The sequence below is a fragment of the Microtus oregoni genome, unplaced genomic scaffold, assembly GCF_018167655.1.
Source record: "Microtus oregoni isolate MIOR12 unplaced genomic scaffold, Mior012 000017F_ref0000208, whole genome shotgun sequence".
Taxonomy (NCBI): Eukaryota; Metazoa; Chordata; class Mammalia; order Rodentia; family Cricetidae; genus Microtus; species Microtus oregoni.
The window spans coordinates 33,432,200-33,449,806 of NW_024543076.1; the positions used below are offsets into that span (position 1 = coordinate 33,432,200).

Here is a 17,607-nt window from a genome sequence, read left to right on the forward strand (position 1 = left end):
ATAAGGAATCATATATCCCAGGTGAGTAAGCTATATAAAGACATGAAGAAAATAATAAAAACTCAATATAATAATCCAAAAATCTATTTATTGGTCTACAATATAATTATATTTAAAACCATCTAGATTCCAGCTCACTATAAGAGGTTTCTTTCTCAAAATGGCCTACATTTAGGAAAATCTCCAAGTTTTATTTTACATAAGACAGACATAGCACAAGTCCTTCCAACTGTGATGTATGCAGGGAAGAATGCAGGGTGGTTTTCCAACCTAGAGTAAGAGGCTCGGAGAGGCATCCAGCCTAGGAGAAAGAGGGTTGGAGAATGTTCCAGAATAACATGCTTATAAATATATTAAAAGCACTGTTTTCCCCTTCTCTAGAATCTGGAAGATAACATCTTAACAACAGTTTTTCAGTAGCTAATGCAGGAATTAGATTTTTATACCACTTTAGAAATGTACGTATCTTTATCTAGCTTAACAGCTTAATATTCTTAGTTTATTAAGATTGACCAGAGTTTGATAGTGTGATCAATCTTATGGGACCATTTTTATATAAAGCACTGTTCTTTCATCATAGAAAAGCTAGAGACTAAATTAGAAAATTTATGATAGGTTATGGTTATGTTCATATGACAGTATCAGATAATATACCATCTTAATACTTGAATAATTATTATAACAGTAATTTAAAAATATTTCTGTGGGCTGTTTCAAGTAAAGACAATTTTATGAAGCAAGTACAAGTATTATCCACACTTGATTAGAAACACTATACAGTTTGCTCAGGGCAGGAAGTCATGCTCAAAACTGATGGCAAAGGCAGCACTCATAACAGCTACACCCTACTCTCTGCCAGGTGCTCAGAGCACATGCGAGCACAGCACTTTTCTTCAGATCCACCGTGGCTCATGATCAGTGGATCCTTGTGCATTTGTTTTTACCATTTATCTCTACATTAACACAAGGAATGCAGGTCAGGGAATGCACACCTTACATTTTCATCTAAGTAAAACAAAGTCAGTTCTCATTAAAAAAAAAAGCATGTAGTTATATATTTTTGTATAATGTATGCATTTTCAAATAAAATAGAGGCACAAAGGTGAAAACCCTATAAAAACATGCAAAGTGTATCCCTGTACAAGTCAAACACCAGAAATTCATCGCTGCCTCTTAAGTCTTGCATGACAAGTGAGCTGAGTTAGGAACTGAAATGCAGCAGTCTCAGGCTTTCCAGCAGCACAGAACTCCAGTTCCACTCGGGTCACTACACTGAGCATTTGACACTGTCTGTACTAAATGCTAAGTCATCCATGCCCAACTTTGACTTTTTTTTAAACCTTTTTTAATGTAAATAAAATATGACCCAATAAAAGAACTAGTTACAACACCTTGAAAAGCTGTATGTTCTGTATTCGTCCTTGACGAGGTTGGGGAATGAAGAGAAACAAATACATTGATCTCAGAGGTCTACCATGAGGACTAAGCATGACAAAGCCAGGCACAGAGGGTGCTATACAATTTCCACTTGATGTTTCTGTCATCCCCACTGCATTATTATGTGACTATTCTCTGTGCCCTGCTACAGATCATGTTAAGAAGTTACAGTGCAGTACTATTGGCAATGCTGTTGCTGCTGCTATTGCAAAACACTGGGTCAGAACAGTTCAGGCTACGCCACAAGACGGCCAAACAGAAATCAGCAAATTATCTGAGCTTGCTTTGTAAAGCCTTACTTAGAAAATGAGGAATAGTGTCTGGGAGATAGCTTAGAAGGTAAAATGTTTGCTGCCCACTATTATAGAATATTCCTTTACACTGTGTGAAGATGTGTCACTGTGACTGGTTTAATAAAGAGTTGAATTAGCTAGGCAAGAAGAGGTTCTGGGGCCAGAGAGGCCTGGGAAGAAGAAGAATAGCAGAGTCGCCAGCCAGTGTGGAGGAAGCAGGATGGGTACTACAGAGTAAAGGTAACTGAGCCACATAAAAGAATGTGGATTAAAAGATATGGGTTAATTTAAGTTATAAGAGCTAAAGAGACAAGCCTAAGCTAAGGCCAACCTTTCATAATTAATAATAAGTCTCCATGTCATTTTTGGCGAAATGGCAGCCCAAAAAGAAAAATCCTTTTACAGACCATGTATGAGGACCACAGTGGTCCCCAACACCCACAAAAATATCCAGTGGCATGGTGGCCTGCCTAGAATCCTAGTATATCACGGCAGAGATTGGGTATTCCTCCAAGCAGGATGGCTAGCTGAATTGGTAAGCTCTAGGTTTAACTGAGTCTCTTCCTCGAAAAATAAATGGGGACTGATCAAGGAAGACACCCGGTGTTAACCTCAGACCTGAACACACATGCACACACAGGAGCACACTTACCTATATTCATGCAAACATACATATACACATGTATGCACATCACATACAAAATAAAACAATAAAATGAGGGATAATATCATCTACTTTACATGGTCATGATGAGAATTATATTAAACAAGACACAAATGAATGCTAAGAAGCACAAATACATAAAGGAATAAAATTATCATTAATTTATAGTCACAAAATCCACATCTTGATTTAGAACAGGGTACAGGAAAGAAATGAAGCCTTGGCAGATAGAAGAAAGGAGGGATAGACAGGGACAGAAAGGAGGGGAGAAAAGAGACTGAAGTTATTTTTTTCCCATTGGTTCAGAGATCTGTCTTAAGAAACCTATGTCAACAGCCTATAGCTAGCATACTATAGTCATATGTCACTTAACAATGGAGATGCATCCTGAGAAAATGTCATCGCATGATTTTTGTTTCTATGTAGACATCACAGTGTACTCACACAAACATAGATGATATACATGTAGGCTGTGTGGGGTAACATTTGTTCCTAAGCTATAAACCTTTACAGCATGTTACTAGAAACTTAAGGCAACTCTAACTCAGTGGTGTTTACAATATTTAAATTATATAAATACACATTAACATAGACAAGTATATTAAAAATGCTATATAATTTTTCTGCTCTATTGTGATTTTATAGTGCAAAAACCATATTTGTGGTCAGTATTGCTGTGGCCCATCACTACAGTAATTAAGTCAAAGACAAGGGTATCCACGCGTACATGCTTACCTTTACTATTGTTTTAGGGCGTTTTTTAAAAAATAGTTTTGGCTTTTCTACCACAGGAAGAGGTGGGAGTTTTTTAAGCTCCTGTAAGACAGTGGTTGCCGCACGCTTCTTGGACAGCTTTTTGCTATTTCCCTCTCCTTCTGCAGAAAATTCTCCCACTGACACCCGGGTAACAAAACTCTTCATATGAGGGGGTCCGCTTTCTTTAATAACCTATTAAATGCAAGTGGAACATTAGTCAACATACCGGCATTTGTATTTAACAGCATGAATCTTTCTAAATGGTCTCTCCAACTAATCTGGAGATCCATACCAAATTACAGTATCTCTTTAAGACATCTAGTTTAAGGTATGAGAACAGCAATGTTTATGTAAAATATTTCTTACTCTCAATTAACCAACAGTGAAAGAAATCTTGACAAGCTGTAGAACGAATATTTAAAACCCAGAGACAGGTATCGGGGTTCAACCTGAAGATCAGAGAAGCAAAGCTGCCAAGCCTCTAGAGAGTTCTTACCTCTATGAAATCTTCAGATTGAAAGAGAGTGAGTTCCTGTCTCATCCTGCTTTCTATTCCTCTCTAGTGCTGGAATTAAAGGCCTACACCACCACTGCCCGGCCTCTATGGCTAACTAGTGTGGCTGCTGGGATTAAATGTGTGTTCCACCACTGCCTGGCCTGTATGGCTACTAGTGTGGCTGGTTTATGTTCTGATCTTCAGGCAAGCTTTATTTATTGAAATACAAATGAAATATCATTACATTTCCCCCTTTTATGTCTCACATAAAAAGGCTATAACTAATATAAGAAAAACTATATATAAAAAGAACAATAACTATATGCAGTATATACAGGCAATAAATACATCAACAATATCTAGTCCATATACAATTGACAAATTCAGAGAAAATATTCCATATCCATCTTATCTTGGTGGATCCAAACTCTTGTACTTAATTTACTCTCTATCATAACTTGCTTTCTGCATCAGGTAAACAGGAAAACTAACTATCTAGTCTTTAACTACCTCAGAGACCCAAGAAGGAAATAATATTGAGTAAGCAGAAAGTGCAAGCAAGCAACTTCTAAAAAATGTGAGTAATGACAGAAACAGTTGGCTGCTTGGACAGTCACCCAAAGTTGCTCTGCAATGTTGGGGCATCAATCTTCGGCCTACAGGCCTAACATCCAACAGACTTCTCTGTGAAGCATGATATTCTGAAGGGCTGTCCCACCTTGTCTTGACAATACCTGGCAGTCACTCTTCTTTGTGTCTTGCTTGTCCAATTAGGACAGTATACTGTCAGCAGTCAAGGCAAAGGCATTTTCTTGCCCAGTGACTTACTTTTGCCACAAAGAAAGCAAACTTTATGTGGAGTTTCTTTGATGCCCATTATCTTCTCTGAAGTACACTGGTGCTTCCAAGAAGACAGGTCTCAATGTCATAGAAAAAAGAACCTATGTTATTAATGGCATATTCTGTAGATCTCTGAAGTGTTTGAAGATGACTTGGCTATCTAAAATATATCTTTGTCTGACCTTGAAAACATATCTAAAGTGACTACAAGTTCAATTGTAATAGGTGATTAACTACTACCCCGCATTTCCTTATTATCCTAAACAGTTGGTAATAATTTTCAAGGACTAGAAATTTGCATTGCATTGCTAAATGAGTTGTATAGGTACGATACCTTAAACAAGTGTAGAAATGTATGTACAGTATGTTCTAACAAAATTAATCTCAATATACAAAAAAATGTATACAATATACAAAAGTCCAACCCAATGTAAAACATTTAAAACTAGTAGTTGATTATAAGAGTAGATTCAATAATCTACCATTTTATCTTATCATATCTACTTCCTCCCTTTTTTTCCAGAGTAGATTCAATAATCTACCCTTTTATCCTATTGTATCTATATCCCCCTTTTTTCTTTACACAACAAGAACCTTGAATCTAACTTCCTTTGTTTAGCTTTTTTCCTGATCATTACCAATAACAACTTCCTAATTTGGGGAAGATTCTCTTTTGGCAAGTTATATCTGATCAAATGAAAGGCATTTGTTAGCTTTATAGGTTAGTTTAGATCAAACAGCTTAGCTGTTTGATAAACTATTATCTCTTCTAATTAAGAGGCGTCTCTTGTTCAAATCGAATTTTTATCAATTTTAATGGAATTCATAGCTTTTCTTCTGCTCTGGAAATAAAAGCAAAATCCTGTCTCCAACATAACACATGTCCTGGTTTCTATTCTGAGGTCAGTACATTTTTAAAGTATATTGGCTCATTTAATTCTGTAGTTCTTTTTCTGCTGTCCAATGTTTCTCCACAGCTGCTGTTCCTTAGAAAATTCAAAGTTAATAAAGCATTATGCAATTGATTTCTGGGGGTCTTTATCATTCCTTTCTGTTTATTTAACATACCCTTTAGAGTTCAGTTTGATCTTTTAATAATTGCCTGACTTGTAAAATTGTGTGGTACACCTGTAATATTCTTTATATTATAATAAGCAAAAAAAATTGCTTAATTTTCTTAGAGACATAAGCTAGAACATTGTCTTTCTTTATTTGCACAAGCATACCCATAATGGCTATAACTTCTAGTAAGTGTGTGATTACTGAATCAGCCTTTTTCCAAACTCAAAGCAGTTGCCCATTGAAAACCTGTATAGGTATTAATGGTATAGCATACATATTTTAGTTTTTCAGTTCTACAAAATGGAACACATCCATCTGCCAATTTCATTCCTCTGAATACCCTTTGGGCTACTTCGTGCAGGTAGTGGTGTTCGTATAAAGAACAAGTAGGACATTTTCTTATATTTTCCTTGGCTTGTTGCCACGTGATGGAAAAGTCTTTTTTAAACCTTTGCTATTGATGTGATTTTTTTTATGAAATCCTATGGCCTTCAACACATTCCCAATCAATAATTGATTAATTTCTACATTACCTGTGTTAGAGGACCTGGAAGACCCATATGGGATCGGATGTGTGTCATGTTTATGGAATGATTCCTATTCCTGATTGTATCTTGTAACTAGATAAATAATAAAATCAATTCTGTATCATCTGGTATAAATTCAATAGTTTCAATATGCAAAACAACTCTTTTTGCATATTGTGAATCAGTAACTATGTTGAGAGGTTCTTTAAAATCCCTTAGTACCATAAGAATAGCATATAATTTTGACTTTTGGAAAGAATCATAAGGGCTTTGATCTACTTTACTTAAATTTTCTAATTTGTAACCTGCCTTTCCTGATTTATTTGCATTAGTATAGAATGTAGGGGCTACAGTTAGTTCTCTTTACAAGTTGAATTCTCTTGCTTTTGGGATAACTGTTGTTAATCTCTTCCAAAAAATTACTACAAGCTCTTTGCCAGGGTTCACTTTCTGCCCATAATTAGTCAATTTCATCATTATTAAAAGGTTTCTGTTGGGATTATTTCTGCTAATTGACAAAGTCTCAATTTTCCTTTTGGTATTCACTGAGACTTTTTCCACATAAGTTTTTAATTTTTTACTTGGTTTATGTGGTAAAAAGATCCATTCTAAGATAATATCTTCCCTCTGCATTAAAATTCCTGTAAGGGAATGTTTGGAGGGTAATATGATCAGAATGCAGTTAAGATTTGGATCCACATGATCCACGTGTACCTCCTGTAATTTCTCTTCAAGCAAAGTAAATTCTCTTTTGGCTTCAGCTGATTATTCCCTGGGACTATTTAAGTCCTTGTCGCAATGTAAGGTTTTGTTTATATTAATCAAGTCATCAGGATCTATCCCAATAGAGTATTGTAGATGAGAAATGTCTCCTAGAAATCCTTGGAAGTCATTTAGAGTCTATAATGGATCTCTCCTAATTTGCATCTTTTGGGGTCTAATTTTTGGTAAACCTATTTTATAACCCAAATAATTAATAGAATCTCCTATTTGTATTTTGCAATTTGTAATCCCCAACAAGGCAAAATTTTCTTTACTTATTCATTTTTTCCCTAAAGTATCTATATTTGAAACAGATAGCAAAATGTCATCAATGTAATGGTAAACTATAGATTCCGGAAACTGCTTAAGTATCATTTCCAACGGCTGACTTACAAAATATTGGCAAAGGGTGGGGTTATTTAACATTCCCTTTGGGAGAACCTTCCATTGATCTCTCTTAGCAAGCTGAGAATTATTATGAGTAGGCATAATAATTTTTCTGTCCTTTTCTTGCAAAGGTATAGTGAAGAAACTATCTTTTAAATCAATAACTATAAGAGGCCATCCTTTAGCAATAAAGAAGGCAAAGGAATGCCAGACTGTAGAGAGCCCATTGGCTGAATCACCTATTAACAGCTCTTAGATCTGTTAACATTCTTCATTTTCCAGATTGTTTTTTAAACCAATATAGGAAAATTCTAAGGGCTGGTTGGAATTCTTCAATGTGCTGAGCATCTAGTTGCTCCTGTATCAGCTGTTCTAGAGCCTGCAGTTTCTCTATTATTAAAGGTCATTGCTTAACCCATACAGGTTTGTCTGTCAACTATTTTAAAGGTAGGGCTGTTGGTGCCTTTGAAATATCCACAGCTGCTGTGCCCTGTTCTTATACAATCAGAATGGCCAGTGGCTGTTCTTTATAATATCTTGTACTATCATTCCCAGAAACATATGTTAATTTTTGGTTTGTTTCTAAGATTGGGGTAATGTTAATCTGAGTATTCCAATTCTGTAAGAAATCATGTCCCCAGAAATTCATTGCTTTGTTAGTCACATATGGTTATAATATTCCTCTCTGTCCTGTGGCCCTTTTGGTGCCCAACGTTTTAGGTATGAATTCATGAAAAAGCCATTTGCCTGTAATCTTTTAGCCACCAGCACAGGCCAGAGCTGCATGTGGGGCTCCAGCCTCACCTCAGTAGACTTTCTTTACTTAGAGTTTTCCTGTTGTAGCCTCTCTGAAACAGTCTCCAACTGCCACCCAAATTCCAGAAGCACCTGGACTCCAAATGCCACAGGATTCACCTGCCCTAAACTGGCTGATTCTGGCCTTAGGCAGGTTCTCACCACACTTGCTTTTTCAAACAATCCCCTGTGCATTCTTTAGACACCCCCGTTCCCCTGGACTCCACCAAGGGTTGCAGGCTCTCCTTGAATCCCCTTCTGGGCTGCTGCCAAACTAGGTCGCTGCCTTGAAATCCAGTCAAGCTTTTACTGTGCTGCACAATAGCAATCAGCCTCACATCTTCATCAATATCATCGGTAGATTTGGTAAGACAATTGGGAATTCTTAAAGCGAGGAATTAGCTAAAAGAAGAGTTTTTCCCAAATTAAAAAAAATGAGAAAAAAACCATACAATGAATGGATTTGGATCTCTTTATGATAATGTGCTAGACAGTTTGAAAATCGAACGATTAAATGAGAGGACATCTCATTTAATCATTTAGGTGGTATTTATGTAATGTCAATTGTAAATATTATCAGCTTTATCATTTTTGTCTTATCACTGAAACAGTTGGTTAATCTGAGTGCTAAGATATAGACCTTAGAAAAACCTAATAAAGCAGACCACAGAGTTATTCAAATCCAGACAGAGGAATTTAATGGAGAACCAATCTCATCATTGCATTATAAAAATAGAGAGAAACAGCCTAAGGTTTTCAGATAGCCAGCCTTAATATATCCAGTAACTTTACAGGAATTGCCAAATGGCAGTCTCTGTTACAGCTAACTGGATTCCTGAGCCAGGTTTAAATTGATTCAAGGAAGCAATAGTCTAATCTGGCATGCATTCACCTTCTGTGAAACAAGTGTTAAACTCGTGGTAAATTTATAGTAGAGTTATCCCTAAAGACTGAATAGAATTGCTTACAGTTGTTTTAGAGTCTTCTAACAATTATAACAGAGTACCTGGTTCAAAGAAGAGGCTAAGATTTTGGAATAACAGAGTAAAGCTAGAGGTAGGGCAATCTCCCAAGATCAAATTCTTGGAGAAGGAGATTATGCTACTATAGAAAGGCAAACTGTATATGATGACCACACCCTGGATTTATGCCACACAGCAGCTTTGAATGCTTGGGACAGAATTGGAGAAATAATAAAGAAAACTGAATAATTTACTAAAGTTATACAGGGCCCAAAGCAAGCCTTTACAGATTTCTTACAAAGACTGACTTCAGCTCTAAATAGAATGATACCAAATTCAGAAGTTAGACAAATAATAATTGAATCTCTGGCTTTTGAAAATGCCAGTTCTCTATGCAAAAGGATAATTAGGCCATTAAAGGCAAGGTCAGCACCTTGAGAGGAATGGATTCAAGATGCAATTAATATTAAATCTCATGACCATAATGATGAATGGAAAGGAGAGGTGATTCCAGAGCTTTGAGGAAAAATAGAAATGTCAAATGTTATAATTGCGGCAAACAGGGTCACTTTAAAAGGGATTGTAGACAGGGCATTCATAGAAACAATTTTTTTCCTAAGAATAATCCATTCAGATTACCTCTCCCTTCTGGATTATGCGGAAGGTGTGGCAAAGGCAGACATTTTACTAATGAATGAAGGTCAACGAGAAATCTTCAAGGTAATCCTTTGCCACTGGGAAACTCCATGAGGGACCCCTGTGCCAAATCTGGTTCAGTCATTTCCTGCCATCATAAAGGAAACTCCTGCCCAGAGCAATTAAAGAACCTTATATTAAGAAACCATACTACTCTGGATAAAGCAACAACTATAGAAGAGAGAACAAAAAATTTAGGAGAAACCATAAAGCGAGTATTCTGACAAACTTCTATAAATGAACAAAGATCAACACTAAAAATAGAAATAAACGATGTTGTCCTTGAAGGTTTGGTAGACAAAGGTGTGGATGTAACAATAGTTTCATTATAATCTTGGCACCCAAATTGACCTCTTCAGGACATGAATGTTCAATTTTAGGGATCAAAGCTTTATCTCAGGTAAAACAGAGTGCAAGATAGGTTGCAACAAGCATGTAATTTACATTTATGGTTCCCCATGTCTTACAGAACACAAAGCTAAGAGCATAGAACATGCCATATTAGTTATGATGCTAAACTAGATAAGCCATCTAAAGTGAAAATAACATCACTACGTGTGTGTGTGTGTGTGTGTATAGTCCTCTATCAGGGTAAAACACCAGAGGTCAAAGTTGATGTCTTATCATTTCAAAGATGAAGTCTCATCATACAATGGCCTATTTTATAGTACTGCATATATGATTATGGTTCTGTAAGATCATAATGGAACAGAAAAATTATATAGCATTTTAGTCTATGTTTACATGTATTTAAATATTTCAAACACCATTAAGCTATAAAGCATCCTCCTGTGACAGACTTTCAAAAACAAAAAAAGGAATAAAAACCTCCTGTTAGTAGCAACCTCACTATTTTCATAAGGACATTTAAACTCTTGAGAATTCTGGAGACATGATCTTAGATCTTAGATGGTACACGGATAAACCATAAAATTATGCATTTGTAAGTGTAAAAAATTATGGAACTTTCAACTAGGAGTATTTTAGAACTATTCAATATGTTCTTATGTCTAATTTATATCATCATGTAGAGAAAAGATGGATTTCAAGTACTGAATACTCAAAATCCTAGTTTCCTTTAAAATTCTGACCTGAGGAACATATAGCATTTGGTTTACCGCTTAACTGGAATTTTATATTCTAATATTGGAGTACCACTAGGAAAAGGAATTAAAAACAATGTGGCATCTTAATAACCCAACATTAGCAGAGAAAGGAAGTAGTTATAAGTATGCTTCCGAAGTAACTTAAGTCTACTAATTTAAACACCAACTGTTCATTTTTACTGTTCTGATGCACACACTTATTAATTATAAAAGTAATTTACTGGGCTGGGGGATAGCTTTGCTAGGAGGCTGCCTGCTGAGCAAGCGTGAGGACCTAAGTTCAGACCTCCAGCACACATGTAAGAAATAGGCACCGCTTCACACATCTGTAAACCCAACACTGGGTGAGCTGGAAACAGGCAGATCTCTGGCACTCACTGGGTTCAGTAAAAGACCTTTTCCCAAAAATTAAGGTATAGAAAGGTCCCTGGTTCATTTCTGAGTTTTGGCTCCAGCCCTCACTCCGCCCTAAAAGGCATAGCATGATTTTCCCTGTGCCAGCTCTAGGCTGAGAACGTATGTGCATGTACACACACAGGCACCATACATGGACTCAATAGGGAATCCTGGGTATTTAACCTTTTGTTGTCGCATTAGATCATCAGTATGAGCATCCATACTCTATGCCATAACATAGAGATGTGCAAAGGACTTTTATGACATAAAATTGTCTTCCTATTTATTTTAGTTTTTAAAAGACCCCACACGCCAATGAGTTTTAGGTATGTGCTGGATGCTTTGGTAGGCTTCACAAGTTTTCCCAGTGACTTCTTGTTGGAATCAGTCTGTCAAGGACTTTTCCCTCCTGCCTTCCTGATTTCACTACTATCTACCTGCTACAGGCCAAGAAGCCAGGTGATATGACTTGTCAGCTGTCTCTCAGCCCAGTGTTCCTTCCAATGAGTGCAATGCAGGGGTCCCCAGAAGATAAATGTGATAAAACCTGACGGAGAAGTCACTCCACAATCTGAGCTGATTTCCTCATTCTTGCCTACTTTTCCCATATGAGCCTCAAAGTTAGTGATTTCTTAATATGGAAGGCATTATAAAATTACTTTTAAGGTTTTCTCTTTTTAAAAGCTTTAAACACCCTTATAAATATTTAGTTTGTGCATATTTAGTTACAGAAATCTATATCATTTTTTTAGTGATCTGTCAGTTAATGTTAAGACTTTTTTGGAACTAACTAAGTCCTAGAGCACATATTTAATATTTGGCAAGGTCCTAGGTATGATTGCCAGCGTCTCCCTCAAAACAGGTTTTGACCTCCACACAGTTAAAAGGAATTGGATGTGATGTTAGCATAGCATCACTAAACACTAAACTGACTCATAACTAGAATAATATAAAATTAATGATAAGTAAATAAAACACTAAATCCTATCTATAGATTAACAGAAATTATGATCAGAAAACAAATTTTAAGGTCAAAACTGAAATGCCATGTATAAAGACAGTCTAGTACAGAAGAGACAAGGATACCCACCACATTCATAGCATTATGATAATTTCCATTTCTCCAGGGCATAAATCATTTCAGGGTAATGGATCTTAACACAAGAAGCATGTGCATGCCTGAGACAATCTAGGACATCATTTAATTTGCTTAAATAATCATAGAAAAGCACATGAACACATACCTCAAAACTGACGGGCATATTTCTCTTCAGAGCAATTTCAAACACTAAGCTTATTTCAGATTTATTTGCATCTTTGTCATCATCCATTTCTTTTCCTGATTCACCATTCTAAGCACACACAAAGAAAAACATGGTAGCATTGGGTCTCGTCATCATAGTAACTTTCCTATTGTTCTGCAATCAGGCAGGTTGAGCTAAAATGTCTGAAATAGCAGACATAGATACACACAGTGGATTCTTCTGGAATTATCACAAGCCAAGGGCTATGCTGCCAGCCTTCTAGATTTTGTTTCATTTAGCTTGAAGCAGAAGCAGCTAAAGCTAAGTTTGAAAGTCTTCTCCCCAACCACATACTCTTTAGACCCAATTCTCTTACTGCAGAGCTGTGCAGCATGTGCAGAGTTAGCATGGCCATGGGCATACATAGCAGATACAGTACAGGATGCAAACCACGACAGCGGCACCGTGTCTGGACTAGAACATTCACTTATTCTCTTATGCAATACATGCTTCTAGAAGGTCTTGTCTGTGCTGAACAATGTACGCGTGAGATAAGGGAATAAAGGGACAGGTCTTGCTACCAAGAAGCTTAGGATCTTGAGAGCTTGTTTGGAGGTTCTAGCAGGGGGGCGCAGATACTCGTATACCCTTGACTGAAGACTGGTCCTTCTCTATTTGGGGAAGGATGGAGTGGTGAAGGAAGAAGAGGACACCTGCCTAACCAGCCAGATCAGCCGAATCAACCCTGGTGATCAGTGGGGTGACAGATGACGCAGCCAGATCGCCCTCACATCCAAGAGATGGCTCAGAGGTTAAGAGCACTGCCTGCTCTTCCAGAGGTCCTGAGTTCAATTCCCAGCAACCACATGGTGGCTCACAACCATCTGTAATGAGATCTGGCACCATCTTCTGGCCTGCAGGCATACATGCAGGCAGAATACTGTATACATAATAAATAAATAAATCTTTTTTTTAAAAAAGAGGAAGAAGAAGCTTAGGATCTATACCTTCCTAAGCCTGGATGGAGGATGGGGGCTTTGGACTTCCCCCAGGGCAGGATACCCTGCCCTCTCTAAGGACTGGAGGGGGAGGAAGAAGGGGGGGAGCCGGAGGGAAGTGGGAGGGGAGGAAGTAGAAATTTTGAATGGTATTATTTATAAAGTAATAAAAAATTATTAGAAAAAAAAGAAACTTGGGATCTAACTAGAAATGATTAACAGTTACCATGAACAGTTGCACCAGCAGAGAAACATGTAGGCCCACGATTATAACAATTTCAAAGAAAGACTACCATGTTTGGAGAAAAGATAATCTAGGGAGCTGAACTGTAAGGTTTGAATAACTCAGCAGAAAGGAATACAAGGCTGGCTAATCTGTTGGAAATGCCTGAACTAGAGATATTAAAGTCAATGGAGGAAGCAGATGAAAACTTAAGAATGGGTAAAATTGCCCAAAAAGAGCCTTAGCATTCTAATTTGCAAACTAAAGTAGGACTCCAAATTCTCAAACAATCTCTTCCTCTTTACATCCCTTGACACAGGCTGGGGCTGGGGCTGGGGCTCACCTGGGAGAGCACTTGTCTTTAAAGCACAAGGCCCTGCATTCAACTTCCTGAACTACTAAAATCTGTTGTGGCCTTGGCCTACATTCCTTGATCTCAGGTGAACACAATGTAATCTTTGCCCAATACAAGGTTGCATTAAATGTAAGGCAAATGAGTGTTACCTTCCATCCTCATACACTGGTGCCTAAATCTCATGCTGCCTCACAAGGGACTCCCACTGGTGAACCGAGGTCTTCCCAGAAGGAATGAGTGAGTTTAGTGCACTAATGGGCAAGTGAAAGCAAACTATCATGATCCTTCCCTAGCTGAACAAATTATTGCTTTTATTATACAATTAGTTTATTTGTCTGCTCAGTAACCTCCAGGGGAAAGCACAGGAAAGAGACTGTCACACTCAGCAGGGCCACACCTGGGGAGACTTTTCTGGAATAGGTTCATTCTGCAGTGCTTGAAGGGCTTTCATTGCAGCATTATGTCTGGCAGCTTGTCGAGTCTTCCCTTCACCAAAGAACTCATTATTTCCTACAGTCAATTGAACATAAAAAATCTTCGGCATTGGGCAATGATACCTATGAAAAGAGAACACAAGCATTAGTTGTTGTGGAATGTCATTTTCAGGCATGTTACATTTGTTTATGCTGTGGAACATTTGTTTAAAATATTTAAAATTTGTTTAAAATGCGAAGACGTGTTGCATTCTTTTATGTTGCATTTGTTTAACTCTGTGAAGCTGTGTTACTCTGCCTGTCTAAAACACCTGATTGGTCTAATAAAGAGCTGAACAGTCAATAGCAAAGCAGGAGAAAGGATAGGCGGGGCTGGCAGGAAGGAAGAATAAATAGAAGAAAAAGAGGGATCAGGAAGCAAGAGAGGTTCAAGGAGTGAGAAAAGGAAGGGCCAGCCACTCAGACACAGAGCCAGATGTGGAATAAGAAGGAAAGAAAAGATATACAGAAACAGAGAAAGCCCGGAGGTAAAACGCAGGCAGGATAATTTAAGAAAATCTGGCAAGAAAAAAGTCAAGTTAAGGGCAGGTATTCATAAAAAAAAAAAAAAAAAAGACTATAAGACTACGTGTGGTTTATTTGGGAGCTGACTGGCAAGCCCCAAAGAGCCCAAAGAGCCAAAGAGTAAATGAGTAAAAAAAACAACCAACTACAATTAGTGGTAGCTCAATATGAGTCTATAACCATAATAACCATAAGATTATTCACTTAAAATGTTAACGACTATGGAATGTGTGGTATAGTCTCTTATTAACCTTAATACAATATTAACCACAAGAATATATTTCTGTAGTGATATTTTATTTGTATTTTAATAAATAAAGCTTACCTGAAGTTCAGAGAATAAAACACCCAGCCACTGGCTCTTATCTCTACCTCAGTCTGAAATGGTGATCCTGCCTCCAGGAATCTCAGAATGAGACTGTGTGTGAGAGCTGTCTCCTCCAGGCTTATATTCCTCTCTAGTGCTGGGATTAAAGGCGCACCACTACCTCCTGGTTTCTATGGCAAACTAGTGTGACTGCTAGGATTAAAGGTATGTGTCATTGCTGCTTGGACTATGAGGCTGACCAGTGCAGCTGTTTTACTCGCTGATCTTCATGCAAGCTTTATTTATTAAAACACAGATGAAATGTCCCGATATATTTCTAAGGTAAAATGTGAGTCAATATATAGCTATACATAATACTGTACACTGACTTCCAAGAGAAATGTAACATTAAACAAAAATGAATGAAATAAAAATTATTCAACTGTATCATGGAAGATTTTCTAATGAAGTTTCAGTTTTGATAGATGAGAACTGAATAGTCTGCTACTGAGAACAGACAGGCACTGCAGAAATGGAAGACGAGTGAGCGCACTTAGGTGGCGGCATGCATTACTGGGCTCGTAGTAAATAGTGGCTGTACTAGAACTATGGGAGCAGAGGGACGGCTTAGTATGATAAAAACTAATAAAGACATAATATTGACATAACAAACTAAAGAAGTTATGCTAATTCTTTTTAAATGTTTACTCTAAACTGGCCACAGCACCTGTACATATTTCAGAAGGCAGTGACATTCCGTAGGTACACAATGCACAACGATAAAATTAAGGTAACGGGCATGCACCATTTCTTTGTGCTGGGAATGTTCAAAATGCTTTCTGTTTGAAATACTAACCTAACTTTTGTTACCTACTGTTATTCTGCTATACTACATAGAACATATAAATCATTCCTCCAACCCAGTGAACCCCATTAAATATCTTCTCCCCATTCTCTCTTGCCCAACACCCTTTTCAGAATCTGGTAACTACAACTCTACTCCCTACATTTCTCAAGATCAAATTATTAGCTTCCTGATGCATGTAAGGCACGCAGAGCTTTTCCCTCTATGCCTGATTTAGTTCACTTAACACAATGACCACCAGCTCCACCCCTATTGCTGCATATGAAACAATTTCATTCATTTTATGACTGAGCTACATTCCATTGTTATTCATACTTTCTTTAGCTATTCATCCACTGATGGATACCTGGGCTGATTCCAAATCTTGCCCCCATGAACACTGCTGTAAGCTGTGACTGTAGATGTCTCTAGAATCAGCTCCACAGAGACTGCTGGATCATCAGCAGCTCTATTTCTAAGCTGGGTGTGTTTTGTTGGTTTTGACGTTGCTGTTTTTGAGGAATCTCTATGCTGTTTTCCATAATGAATATACTAACCTACAGTCTCGACAGGATATGAGAGTTTCCTGTTCTCCTCCTCCTTCTAGTCTGGTTTCTTACTGCAGGGTGGTGCATATTTCTCTGATGTGGTGCTGAGAAATATTTAAGTTAATTCTTACATAGGAAGTTAGAGATCAGGAGTTAGACTCCCTGGTAGGCAAAAGGGAAGGAGGGAGGTCATGGCTAGGTAAGAAAGATGGCCAATTTTCAGGTGGTCAGCTTCTTCCTCAACCTGAGACAAAAGCCTAGCAGTTTTTATATCCTCCCAGTAGCCCCTGAGGACAGACTGGCTCAGCAAGTCCAAGGTCTGGTCAGGACCTGTCACACAACAGTTTTAGGCCAATCAACCATCCTTTATGTCTTCAAACTGACCAACTCTACAGCAGGGAGGAAGACTCTTCAAGAAGGAACTGGATTTTCCCGTTTTCTGAGTTCCCCTCTACCTTGCAGAGGGTCTTTTTCTATGTATGTCTGCATGTGTGTGTTTCTTTCTTCCCAATAAAGACAGACATTTCTTTTTTCTTTTTTGAGACAGGGTTTCTCTGTGTAGTCCTGACTGTCCTGGAATTCACTCTGTAGACCAAGCTGGCCTCAAATTCAGAGATCTGCCTGCCTCTGCCTCCTGAGTGCTGGGAATAAAGGCGTGTGCCACCACCACCAACTAAACACCATTTTTAACTGCTGATTCTGTCTGCAGGGCATGAGATCCCTCTGTTGCTATTTGTTCTGCTTTAGATTTCTTCCTGCTTTTTAAAAATTCTTTAGCCTGCAGAGAAAATGAATACCATCAAGACCCCTAGACAACATCATTTCTAGACTGCATCAGAAGTAGCATCACAAACTATACTCATGATTGACAGCCCAGCCAGGGTGTAGTGAGGCTGAGGGAGCAGGATGTG

The 17,607-nt window shown here is 37.8% G+C and overlaps 1 protein-coding gene across 8 annotated transcripts in view; it reads right to left on the bottom strand.

Moving 5' to 3' along the window:
- Stau2 (staufen double-stranded RNA binding protein 2) overlaps positions 1-17,607 on the bottom strand; it is a 309,083-nt gene that overhangs the window by 178,405 nt on the left and 113,071 nt on the right. For all 8 annotated transcript variants that reach the window (XM_041667874.1, XM_041667871.1, XM_041667868.1 and 5 more), the window contains 3 exons: positions 14,397-14,556; positions 12,424-12,531; positions 3,130-3,342 (listed from right to left, as the gene is read on the bottom strand). In XM_041667874.1, coding sequence (XP_041523808.1) covers positions 3,130-3,342; positions 12,424-12,531; positions 14,397-14,556 — 481 coding nt within the window. The remainder of the gene's footprint in view (positions 1-3,129; positions 3,343-12,423; positions 12,532-14,396; positions 14,557-17,607) is intronic.